The following is a 13,877-nucleotide window of genomic DNA, read 5'->3' on the forward strand; positions in this document are numbered from 1 at the left end:
TTTCTGGATTTCAATGCTTAGGACTGATTTCTCCTCAACAACCAATTACTCCAGTTACTAATGCATCTAAAAATCATTTAAGCCAAATTACAACTTGCAGTATAAACAACTTTCAATTATATATGAATAAGTGGCATCACAATTACTTACCTGCTATTATTCTAGCAGCTGTTCCCATACTCCAATGAGTCCAGTTAAACATTTTCCTTCTACCAAATAAAAAACCAGTCAGTATTCTTTAAAGTGATGGAACTACAATAAATTCCCAAGAGAATAAAAAGCATGTAATTTCCCTTATTGCTTAGGCATCAGCTATCTGAAATACATTTTAAAACCTTTTTAAGTAAATATAATTTATCACTGAATTTTATAAAATGCAAAAAAAAAAAGGAATTGGCTTGCCAATTAATGATATCTATCTTGAGAGCATTTATAAATGAAGACTACAAGTACCTTGGGTCATGTAAAGGTGGTCTGAAAGCTGCCAAAAGAAGCTGAAGAACTGCTAAAACCATCACTAGAAAACCAAGGTAAGGGTGATAACCTGCATGCTGAACAAAGTTATATCATTTTAATGATATTAATCTTGCCCATCAAATCCACAAATTAAAAATAATACACACAGAAGCAGTTTCTTAGGATTTTCTCTAGCTGTAAACATTTAATAATAATAATGAACACTGTTCACTGAGTGTCTATGCCAGGCACATACTTTATACACATCATCACAAACGCTTACTCTGATGCCTAATGGTTAGTTATCAATATCCCACTTCCATAAACGAGGGAACTGAGGCTCAGAGGTGGTGAGTAATGCACCCAGGTCCACACAGTGCATAAATGGTTGTGATGAAATCCAATCACGGAATGCTGCCCCCTTCCACCAGTATGTTAGATGACCACTAACACCAGCACAGCCATCTGAAGCCCACCGAAGACTAGTTTTCATTCCAATCCCAAAGAAAGGCAATGCCAAAGAATGCTCAAATTACCGCACAATTACACTCATCTCACATGCTAGTAAAGTAATGCTCAAAATTCTCCAAGCCAGATACATGAACCTTGAACTTCCAGATGTTCAAGCTGGTTTTAGAAAAGGCAGAGGAACCAGAGATCAAATTGCCAGCATCCACTGGATCATTGAAAAAACAAGAGAGTTCCAGAAAAATATCTATTTTTGCTTTATTGACTATGCCAAAACCTTTGACTGTGTGGATCACAATAAACTATGGAAAATTCTGAGAGAGATGGGAATACCAGACCACCTAACCTGCCTCTTGAGAAATCTGTATGCAGGTCAGGAAGCAACAGTTAGAACCGGACATGAAACAACAGACTGGTTACAAATAGGAAAAGGAGTACATCAAGGCTACATATTGTCACCCTGCTTGTTTAACTTCTATGCAGAATACATCATGAGAAACACCGGGCTGGAAGAAACACAAGTTGGAATCAAGATTGCTGGGAGAAATATCAATAACCTCAGATATGCAGATGACACCACCCTTATGGCAGAAACTGAAGAGGAACTAAAAAGTCTCTTGATGAAAGTGAAAGAGGAGAGAGGAAAAGTTGGCTTAAAGCTCAACATTCAGAAAATGAAGATCATGGCATCTGGTCCCACCACTTCATTGCAAATAGACGGGGAAACAGTGGAAACCATGGCTGACTTTATTTTGGGGGGCTCCAAAATCACTGCAGATGGTGACAGCAGCCATGAAATAAAAGATGCTTCCTCCTTGGAAGGAAAGGTATGACCAACCTAGACAGCATATTCAGAAGCAGAGACATTACTTTGCCAACAAAGGTCCATCTAGTCAAGGCTATGATTTTTCCAGTAGGTCATGTATGAGTGTGAGAGTTGGACTAGAAAGAAAGCTGAGCGCTGAAAAACTAATGCTTTTGCACTGTGGTACTGGAGAAGACTCTTGAGAATCCCTTGGATTGCAAGAAGATCCAACCAGTCCATCCTAAAAATCAGTCCTAGGAGTTCATTGGAAAGATTGACGTTGAAGCTGAATACTTTGCCCACCTGATGCGAAGAGCTGACTCATCGGAAAAGACCCTGATGCTGGGAAAGACTGAGGGCAGGAGGAGAAGGGGATGACGGAGGATGAGATGATTAGACGGCATCACCAACTACATGGACATGAGTTTGGGTAAACTCCAGGAGTTGGTGATGGACAGGGAGGCCTGGAGTGCTGCAGTTCATGGGGTCACAAAGAGTCAGACACAACTGAGCGACTGAATTGAAATGAACTGAAGACTAGTTAGTATCTGCATTTAAGGAACAATCAACCCAGTGTATCGTAATTATTTGTTCAGACCTCTATGTTTCCCGGGGCCAAAGATTCAATGTGATTCCTTGTAACCCATATGGCTTGGGCTTCCCAGGTGGCACTAGTGGTAAGGAACACACCTGCCAATGCAGACTATATAAGAGATGCAGGTTCTATCCCTGGGTCGGAAAGATCCCCTGGAGGAGGGCATGGTAACCTCCTCCAGTATTCTTGCCTGGAGAATCCCATGGACAGAGGAGCCTGGCAGGCTACTGTCCATGAGGTCGCAAAGAGTCAGATACAAGTGAAGCAACTTCCCAGCTGGAGCAACCCATGTGGCTTAACAGAGCCTAGTCACTCAAAGGTCTCAGCCAAGAAAAATCATCAAGGCAACATCTTGATAGTTTCAGCTACACCCCTCCCTCAGTGATGTGTGTTGGCTCAAATCAACAGAGTGGGATTAGACCACTTTGGACAATTATGGCATTTAAAAACTTAAAGAGAAGGATTACAAAGATGCTCTAATCCATAATACATTTAGATAGAGGGATATCTCAGTCTATTGTCACTGACTACCATGCTTGGGTAGGCTCTAAAATCTGTGACCTAGAACAAGGCCATATGGTTTCTAAGCCAAGATAGGAAGCTTCTGCAAATTAGGAACTAAAAGTTGACAGACAAGCACTATAAAACTTTCAAACTGTGGACTCAGTTATGGAGATAAGTTACAACCTGGACTGGAGATGGAAATTGTCCCTATCTAATAAAAAACAGTAATAGCAGCGACAAAATTCTTTTATGTTTAGAATGTGCCAGGAACTATTTTAAGTGCATTCAGTTAATTAACTATCAACCCTCAGAAAGCCTATAAGATAGATACTCTACTGTCTTCATTTGAGTAAACTGAGGGACAGAGAAGTTAAGCAACTTGCCCAAGGTATCGCAGGTAATCAGTGATGACATGAGGATTTAAATCCAAGGGTCCAGCTATAGAATTATGCTTTTTACCACCCTTGTCACAACTACAAAGACTACAAGCTACGAAGTTTATAAAGTAAGCATTACGCTTGTCACAAGTACCTGGAGAAAATAAACTCCCAAAGTCTCAAGTCATATCAGAAAATCTTCATAATTTCCTTTAAAAAATAAGCTGACCAGTCTAAAAATACTTAAAAAGCATAAAGTAGGTTTCCTAGTAATATCTATGACCCAAGATTCATCCATATTTACCCTTATAGCAACAGCCCAAATTGAAATATTAAATTTTGATATCAAATTCTGACTGGCTGTTAAACTAGAAGAGTATACTGGAAACTCAGTTTAGGTACATCTCTTATTCTCAATAAGCCTCATGCATTCATTTGATAAATATTTACTGACATGTCATGTACCAGAATCTGATCTGAGTGTTACAGATACACTAGCAAACATACCCATAAATACCCCATCTCTCATAGAGTTCACATACTAGTGTGAGACGACAAAAGAAAAAATATGTTATTTAAGTAAATTATATTAAATGACATAAGGTAAACATTTCTTTAGAAAAAAAAAAATAGAGCACAGCACGGCTCTTTGAGAAACTATCATTTAAGCAAAGACTTGCAGAAGGTAACGGAGTAGAGGACACACGACCTAGGAAAAAGAATCTTTGTAAAGACTACCAATCAGTAACATGCTGAGAATTAGCCAAACGTGAAATTAAATGAGCTATGGGTGAGGAAAGGAAGAGGAGACCAATCCGGAGAGTAACTGGGAACCAGTCATGGAGGACTTCAGCTTTAACTTGGGATAAAATTGAGACATTAGAGAAACCAGTTTGGGGCATAGGAATGATATAATCTGACTTACATTTTTTAAAAAATCACTCTGCTTCTTGATTGAAAACAGATTGTACACGGGCAAGGGTTGAAGTAGAGAGACCAATTAGGTACCTATTGTAACAATTTAGGCAAAAAGATGAGGTTGGCTCAAATCCACAGAGTAGTACCAGTGTTGGTTAAAAGTGCTGTTATTTGACGTGTATTGCCAATGGGATTCCCTGATGGAATTGACACAGGGTGTGCAAAAGAGTAGAGTTAAGAATAATTCCAAAGTTTTGGCCCAAGAAGGGAACACTGCTTGAGATGTCTTGGACACGCACATTGAGTTTCTGAGTAGCCAGCTGGATGTGTGAGTCTCCAAGCCAGGGTAAAGGTCTAAACTTGAGATTCACATTTGAGAATAAGCCTCCATTTCTTCTTTAATGACACGGGATTATCATCAGTAAAGACTTTGTTTGAGGTTTAAATTTGAGAGCACATGTAAAGCACTTAGCATGGCTGCTCACATAGTAGGAATACAACTAATATTAACAGTGATAGTCACAGTATTAGAGAAAACCACTTAAAGTGTTCATGTTCCTTAGATATCATGCTTTCAACTTTCACCATTCTATAGTGAGAAAATTCATTAATGCTACATATATAGTTAAAATTTGAGACTGTCTGAAAATACATCCCACTACCAAGTAATCTGCGCTAACATTCTAACTCCATCCCTGACACCAACCACGTGAAACACTCATCAGATGATTCAAAAAGGAGAGAAAGAGGGTCATGAAGATATATCTTTTTATGCATCATTTGAGAAAAAAAGCAGCAACCTCCTTTGGCATCAAAATGAATTTTAAACATATAAATATAATAAAAAAAAAACATTCTGTTTAAGATCTACTTACCCAGTTCCAGCCTCCTCTGTAAATAAAAGGCAGAAGGAAAGCAATAAAGGTGAGGGCAGAAGTAGTGAGCATGAGAGTTCGATGCACCTGCAAGAGTGAAATGACAAATGAGAAGAGAGAGAACCACCAAAAAGAAAGAAGCTGGTGTAACCATGAAGATGAATGGATACCACAGAAGTTATCCATTCAATTGACATCTAACCACAATTTGTTGTCAGTTAAAAAAAAAAAATCTTACTATACCATTGAACTTTAAAGAAAAGTCTAAGCTGCCAACCTCATCACTCAAAAGCATCTGCCAAGACTTCACCTGCACAGAACAGCGGGAATGGATATTTTCACACACAGAGAGCACTTACTTGCCAAACTCATTTCCTTCCAAACACATTTATTAAGTTCCACCACCAAGCACACTGGTTACATACAATGAAACTGCAAGGAAATAGAAAATACTGTTTCCTGGGGAGCTTGGGGTTTAATTGCACAGATAAGAGAAACATATTTGAAATGTATAATTCATTATTAAAACAAGGAGAATACTGAGAGTGAAAATGGGCACTGATAGTGGATTATGCCAGGATAACTGGTGCAAACCAAAACTACCCCAGAGACTGTAGGACCTATGGTCACTAAACATAGTCTAGATATACACACATATATAGTCACCAGAAAGTAGGACCTACAGTCAGGCAATATGTGCAGATATTATAGCTTTGAAGACAGTGGACTTCAATTGGTTGAAAGGGAGACAACGAGTTTTCCAGTTGAGAATATCCACATGAGAAGAGGAAAAAGAGAGCAAACAATCAAAGGCAGAGACAGACAGGAGGAGCAAGGCATACGACAGTCAGCAGTGAGAACAAATAAAACAGACTAACACTGCCGGCCAAAGCTGAGAAATGATGTTAGACAAAGTCAGTCTTAAAAGCTACAAATTTATATGAAGTTTCAAGAAAACCTTCTTCTAAAGTCAAAACTGTTACAATAGCGATATTTTTTTCTACAAGCAGACATGCACACTCTATCTCAACACATATTTGTTGATCTTTCACTGTATACGCAAATATCCGTACTCCATGACAAATGAAAGGTAAGGTGTGTATTATTTTGTTTTGAGGGGTATTTATTGACCTTTGCCCATGTTTCTATTAAAAGACTGCCTCCTCATCCCCCAGGGAAAGGACAGCATGAAAATGGACACTTTCAATTTCTCTTCCTACCTACACAGGAAATATATAATCTTGACTGACGAGTCAAGGCTGTATATTGTGACTCTGCTTATTTAACTTATATGCAGAGTACATCATGAGAAACGCTGGGCCAGATGAAGCACAAGCTGGAATCAAGATTGCTGGGAGAAGTATCAATAACCTCAGATATGCAGATGACACCACCCTTATGGCAGAAAGTGAAAACGAACTGAAGAGCCTCATGATTAAAGTAAAAGAGAAAGTGAAAAAGTTGGCTTAAAACTCAACATTCAGAAAATTAAGATCATGGCATCTAGTCCCATCACTTCATTGCAAATAGATGGGGAAATGGTAGAAACAGTGACAGACTTTATTTTGGGGGGGCTCCAAAATCACTGCAGATGGTGACTGCAGCCATAAAATTAAAAGATGCTTGCTCCTTGGAAGAAAAGTTATAACCAACCTAGACAGCATATTAAAATGCAGAGACATTACTTTGCCAACAAAGGCCCACCTAGTCAAAGCTATGGTTTTCCCAGTAGTCAGGTATGGATGTGAGTGTTGGACCATAAAGAAAGCTGAGAGCTGAAGAACTGATGCTTTTGCACTGTGTTGGAGAAGACTCTTGAGAGTCCCTTGGACTGCAAGGAGATCCAACCAGTCCATCCTAAAGATCTGTCCTGGATGTTCATTGGAAGGACTGATGTTGAAGCTGAAATGCCAATACTTTGGTCACCTGATGCGAAGAGCTGACTCATTTGAAAAGACCCTGATGCTGGGAAAGATTGAAGGTGGGAGGAGAAGGGGACGACAGAGGATGAGATGGTTGGATGGCATCACCGCCTTGACGGACATGAGCTTGAGTAAACTCCGGGAGTTGGTGATGGACAGGGAGGCCTGGTGTGCTCCAGTCCATCGGGTCACAAAGAGTCAGACGTGACTGAGCGACTGAACTGAACTGACTGATGAGTGAGGGATTGTCTAACGTTCACTAGCCCATCAACCAGAGGACAGACTGCTGCTTTGCAGCATAGTGAGCAGCCACTGTTTCTTTCTTCTGCTTTGCTGCCTTCCTGGGCTTTCCTGATTGCTCAGCTGATAAAGAACCCACCTGTCAATGCAGGAGACACAAGAGATGCAGGTTTGATCCCTGAGTCTAGAAGATCCCCTGGAGAAGGAAATGATAACCCGCTCCAATTTTCTTGCCTGGAGAATCCCCATGGACAGAAGAGCCTGGTGGGCTACCAGCCTATGGGGTCGCAGAAAGTCAGACACGACTGAACATGCATGCAGTGCCTTCTTGGACCCATCTGTACTCAGTGCAGTGGGTGAACGCTCTTCTAATCTTCTTTTGCAGCTAGACATGTAACTCAAGATCATGTTACATGAACCCAACGTCTGTGTGCCAAAGAAATACACATGGTGATAATACATGCTCCAACTCAGCCTGATCCTTCATAAAGCTGTCTTTACTTTTATCTCCATCAAGTATCTTATGTCTATTCTCAGTTGGTTAGGAAACCAAACGGCAAAAAGAGATTACAAGGATTCCAAAATTACAACTATAACCACGCAAAAATCCACTTAATTCATATGTTTTCATGTTGCAACATTCAAGTAATATGGAAACTGCATTAAACTATTTCTCCACCTACCTGAAACCAAGCTGCATCACCAAATAAAGCCTTTGACCAAACAGGTTTGAAGAACCGGGCAATCAGTACACCTACACTAACAGTGGTCATCCATGCCACAAACATTAAGGCACCTACAGGTGAGAAAATGCAATGGTTGACAATACAGTCTAATAAAGCTATTTCTTAAATGACCAATCCAAGTGCTTAGAAAATGTAAACAATCAACAAAAGACATTCAGCTAACATAATAAATACAACCTAAATATTAATGCTTTTACCACCACTACTACTTCTAATAGCCAACACTTTCAAAGCTCTTATTTCATGCCAGGCACTGTCTCCAAGTACTTTATGCATATTAATCTAACTGATCCTGACAACAATTCCTATAAAATATTTACAATTATTATTCCAGTTTTGAAGGAAAGCATAGAGAAGTTAAGTAACTTGCCCAAGGTTATAAGTCAGAATTTGAATCCAGTCTTTTTAAATTAATTGTGCTGTTAATAATTACACTAATACAGCCTACCTATAGCTTTATCAGAATTGTCTCACATTTTACTCCTAAAAATAATGGAAAACAAACTGGCATATTATTTCTGAATCCAATTACTGCTCAACTAGAGCTACTAGTAGAAGTGAAATAACAACAATAAAGATATTTTCAAGTTTTACTGAAACTCCCACTAGAATGGATAATTCTGGAGTATATAAAGGTAATACACCAATTAAGGAAAGTTCCCTGCTAGTATTAATATTTATAAAAGTACAGTATACATTTATACTATTCTCCTATTTTTAACCTCATTTTTCAACAATAACTGGACTGCTTTTCAAATGGAATCAATTTTTACTTGTACAACCAGAGTACATCAGAGCCTTATTTCTAGGCTACTGCTCTTCCTACTTGATTCCCTGTATTTTAAGTATGTGATACGTAATGATAGCACTGAGTTACTTTGTATACCCTCAGATACTTGTACATTGACCAGTTCTTCGACAACAACAACAAAAATCACATCTTTGAAACCAAGTGAAAGTGTTAGTTGCTCAGTTGTATCTGACTTCGCGACTCCACGGACTATAACCTACCAGGCTCCTCTGTCCATGGGATTCTTCAGGCAAGAACACTGGAGTGGGTTGCCATTCCCTTCTCCAGGGGGCCTTCCCAACCCAGGAATCAAACTTGGGTCTCCAGTATTGCAGGCAAATTATTTATCATATAAGCCACCAGGGAAGCTTTGAAACTGAACTACTGTTATAATTAAACAATCACAATCACAAACTACTAATTTATTACCATTTATTTTAATAAATGGCATAATTAAAGTCTCATAAAAGTTTTTCACCCAATAAAACTCAATCCTGGCTGCAATTAGAAACAACTTTGGGCTCCAAAATCACTGCAGATGGTGATTGCAGCCATGAAATTAAAAGACGCTTACTCCTTGGAAGAAAAGATATGACCAACCTAGATAGCATATTCAAAAGCAGAGACATTACTTTGCCGACTAGGTCCGTCTAGTTAAGGCTATGGTTTTTGCAGTAGCCGTGTATGGAAGTGAGAGTTGGACTGTGAAGAAGGCTGAGCGCCGAAGAACACTGTGGTGTTGGGAGAAGACTCTTGAGAGTCCCTTGGACTGCAAGGAGATCCAACCAGTCCATTCTGAAGGAGATCAGCCCTGGGATTTCTTTGGAAGGAATGATGCTAAAGCTGAAGCTCCAGTACTTTGGCCACCTCATGGGAAGAGTTGACTCATTGGAAAAGACTTTGATGCTGGGAGGGATTGGGGGCAGGAGGAGAAGGAGACGACCAAGGATGAGATGGCTGGATGGCATCATGGACTCGATGGACATGAATCTGAGTGAACTTCAGGAGTTGGTGATGGACAGGGAGGCCTGGCGTGCTGCAGTTCATGGGGTCGCAGAGTCGGACACAACTGAGCGACTGAAGTGAAGTGAAGTGTACTTTTTAAAAATTCTATTGATAAATATCTTAAAAGCTCCCCTGGTGATTTTAATATAAGTCAGGGTTAAAACCACTGAAATACCCCTACTCTCTTTTTGTGAAAAAATAGCAAACATTAAGATAGATAATGCTACCTGCAAATGTTGTTGCCTAAACTTAGAAGATTTATGGATATTTGCTAAATTGTGCCTGTTATCATTCTCAATCTAAACAGCATTAAATTTATCCCACAAAGTTAAGTTTATTCCACAAAGTAGTAATAATATTATACATGTAACTTACCATGAACCTTCAGAAGAAGTAAAGAACGGGATCCTCCTATGTTCTTTGGATCACCTGTCACATTGTATTTTTCATATGTAATCAAAGGTTGCTGAGAATGCTTATGAATTCGACCTGAAATTTTTTTTTTAAATGAAGATGAATTACTTTCTCAGGAGAGAAGGAATGGAGAGACAATGACATGGCTTGAAAACAAAATTTCTTAAGGTAATAAAAAATAAATTTCAGTAGAGATGACATATTATATACTGACATTATATTAATGCAACATGTATTATAAATATGCAACATGTGTTAATATAATATTAATAGTCTTAATATATTATAATAATATTCATTATTTATAAAATAAAATCTATAATGTATAGAACTATTCCAGCTATATGTTTATGTCACTATGACTGCATGTGTGTCCATTCTGGGAATCTATCCTACAGAAATATTCCCTTTTTAACCAAAGATATATATACAAGAATGTTCATAGAAACATTTCTTAACACTGGCCAAACAAATTCAGTCAAGCTAAATGCCCATCATTAGAAGAATGAGTAAACAAATTATGGAACATACATAAATTTTAGAATACAAGTGTCAAAAATAATTAAGAAATTTGATATGGTGTGAATCTTTGTCTCAAGTAAGTATTAGACCACAGACTACATTTCGATGACTTCCAAAAAAAAATATGTATACAGGTTATTTATCTAACTAAAATTAAGCAAAATAAAAATTAACAAAAGAATGCTAGGAAAAAGTGGTCCTGCTAGATATTTATAAAACTCTTCTAAATAATCCTTAGGATACATAGGAAGTCAAAACTAAAATTACAAACCTTTTTAAACAAATAACAATGAAGGCACTTATGTCAAAACACAGGTGATATAATTAAACTATTCAAAAGTTTTTAATCATTCTAAAGCATTTTCTTTAAAAAATTTAAGAAGACTTTGAAGTAAATAATTTTTTTAAAGATGCATTTAAAACTACAAAATATAACCTAGGACACCAGAAAACAAGACGGATTAAAAATAAACGAATGAAGTTAATAAACTAGTAAGTCTAAAGATGAGAAAAAATTAATTCTGTAAAAGGCAATAAAATTGAGTTTTTGGTAAATCTGACCACAAGATTAAAAAAAAATCACAAACAATATTAGAAATGAAAACAGTGACATAGCTACTGATATGAAGATATTCCTTAAAATTATATAAAAATGCTATATACAACTTTAAGTCAGCCAAAAATATTTCAAAATCTAACTGAAGTGGATGAATATCTGAGAAAATCTAGAATTACAAAAATTGATCAAAGTAGTAGCAAATCTGGAGAATAATAACAATAAAATTCTATTGAATTAGTCAAATATTTCCATCCCTAAGTCTCAGGCTGTTATGTGAATGAGTTCTATCATACAATTTTTAAAATTTTTTAACTTCAAAAATTCATATTTATTTAAACTCTTCTTGAGTTCTTTCTATAAGATTAGCTTAACACTGAAACCAACATGAGGCAGGCATGCACACACAAAAAAATACACACACATCCCACAACCATACATCAAAAACATTTATGAATATAGATGCAAAAAGCTTAAATAAAATATTAGTGAATTATATTAATCTGCATTAAGGGAATAATAAGACATGATCAAGCACTTTCATCCCAGGAAAGTGAGACTTGTTCACTGTTCAGAAATATACAAAAGTAACAATCAACTATCATCTCAGTTGCTGCCTAAAAGACAGTAGATGAAATTCAGCACACACCCATGACAAGAACTCTTCGTAAAGGTAGGATCAGAATATTTTCTAAACACAATAAAATATATCCCCCAGAAAAATACAATAAACGTGATACAACACTGAATATAAGAAGCAATCCCATAAAAGTCAGGAATAAGACAAGAATATTTGCCATATTACACTATCATTCACACTTTTCTGGGAGAAAGTAAGAAATGCAGTGAAACAAGAAAAGAAAGAAAATGAGGGCAACAATATGCCAGCAAATTTGGAAACCTCAGCAGTGGTCACAGGACTGGAAAAGGTCAGTTTTCATTCCAATCCCAAACAAAGGCAATGCAAAAGAATGCCCAAACTACCGCACAATTGCACTCATCTCACATGCTAGTAAAGTAATGCTCAAAATTCTCCAAGCCAGGCTTGAGTAATACATGAACCGTGAACTTCCAGATGTTCAAGCTGGTTTTAGAAAAAGCAGAAGAACCAGAGATCAAATTGCCAACATCTGCTGGATCATCAAAAAAGCAAGAGAGTTCCAGAAAAACATCTGTTTCTGCTTTATTGACTAGGCCAAAGCCTTTGACTGTGTGGATCACAATAAACTGTGGAAAATTCTGAAAGAGATGGGAATACCAGACCACCTGTCCTGCCTCTTGAGAAATCTGTATGCAGGTCAGGAAGCAACAGTTAGAACTGGACATGGAACAACAGACTGGTTCCAAACAGAAAAAGGAGTACATCAAGGCTGTATATTGTCACCCTGCTTATTTAACTTCTATGCAGAGTACATCATGATAAACACTGGGCTGGAAGAAGCACAAGCTGGAATCAAGATTGCAGGGAGAAATATCAATAACCTCAGATATGCAGATAATACCACCCTTATGGCAGAAACTGAAGAGCAACTAAAAAGCCTCTTGATGAAAGTGAAAAAGAAGAGTGAAAAAGTTGGCTTAAAGCTCAACATTCAGAAAACAAAGATCATGGCATCTGGTCCCATCACTTCATGGGAAATAGATGGGGAAACAGTAGAAACAGTGTCAGACTTTATTTTTCTGGGCTCCAAAATCACTGCAGATGGTCACTGCAGCCATGAAATTAAAAGATGCTTACTCCTTGGAAGGAAAGTTATGACCAACCTAGACAGTATATTCAAAAGCAGAGACGTTACTTTGCCAACAAAGGTCCGTCTAGTCAAGGCTATGGTTTTTCCAGTAGTCATGTATGGACGTGAGAGTTGGACTGTGAAGAAAGCTGAGTGCTGAATAATTGATGCTTTTGAACTATGGTGTTGGAGAAGACTCTTGAGAGTCCCTTGGACTGCAAGGAGATCCAACCAGTCCATTCTAAAGATCAGTCCTCGGTGTTCTTTGGAAGGAATGGTGCGAAAGCTGAAACTCCAGTACTTTGGCCACCTCATACGATGAGTTGACTCGTTGGAAAAGACTCTGATGCTGGGAGGGACTGGAGGCAGGAGGAGAAGGGGACGGCCAAGGATGAGATGGCTGGATGGCATCACCGACTCGATGGACGTGAGTCTGAGTGAACTCCAAGAGTTGGTGATGGACAGGGAGGCCTGGTGTGCTGCAATTCATGGGGTCGCAAAGAGTCCGACACATTTGAGCAACTGAAATGAACTGAACTGAACTGAATGTCATTATTTGCACAAAACACAATGTTTTATCTAGAAAATCCAAGATATTCATTTGGAAAACTAGCTGGCTACTTTCAAGATAAGCATTCAAATATCAATAACTTTCCTAAATATAAACAAATTGAGAAAATGTTAGAAAAAAAATTCCACTCACAATAGTATGTAATAGAAATTTATTAAATGCCTAGGAACAAGGTAACAAAAATAAGAAAGCCCTATAGGAAAACATGAAGAAAACCTCAGGATCTGAATCAATGCAATTTCTCAATATATTCCTGGATAGGAAGACTCAAAGATGCTGATTATCCCACAAATTAATATAAAATTTCAATTCCAATCATAAACCCAATAAGATTTTTAATGAAACTTAACAAATCATTTCTAAACTTTATCTAGAAGAGCAAA

The 13,877-nt window shown here is 37.8% G+C and overlaps 1 protein-coding gene across 3 annotated transcripts in view; it reads right to left on the reverse strand.

The window, feature by feature from the left end:
* FRRS1 (ferric chelate reductase 1) overlaps positions 1-13,877 on the reverse strand; it is a 76,001-nt gene that overhangs the window by 3,686 nt on the left and 58,438 nt on the right. For all 3 annotated transcript variants that reach the window (XM_069598515.1, XM_069598525.1, XM_069598508.1), the window contains 5 exons: positions 10,077-10,190; positions 7,844-7,956; positions 4,999-5,085; positions 454-551; positions 151-209 (listed from right to left, as the gene is read on the reverse strand). In XM_069598515.1, the coding sequence (XP_069454616.1) occupies positions 151-209; positions 454-551; positions 4,999-5,085; positions 7,844-7,956; positions 10,077-10,190 (471 nt within the window). The remainder of the gene's footprint in view (positions 1-150; positions 210-453; positions 552-4,998; positions 5,086-7,843; positions 7,957-10,076; positions 10,191-13,877) is intronic.

The sequence above is a fragment of the Ovis canadensis genome, chromosome 1 (assembly GCF_042477335.2).
Source record: "Ovis canadensis isolate MfBH-ARS-UI-01 breed Bighorn chromosome 1, ARS-UI_OviCan_v2, whole genome shotgun sequence".
Taxonomy (NCBI): Eukaryota; Metazoa; Chordata; class Mammalia; order Artiodactyla; family Bovidae; genus Ovis; species Ovis canadensis.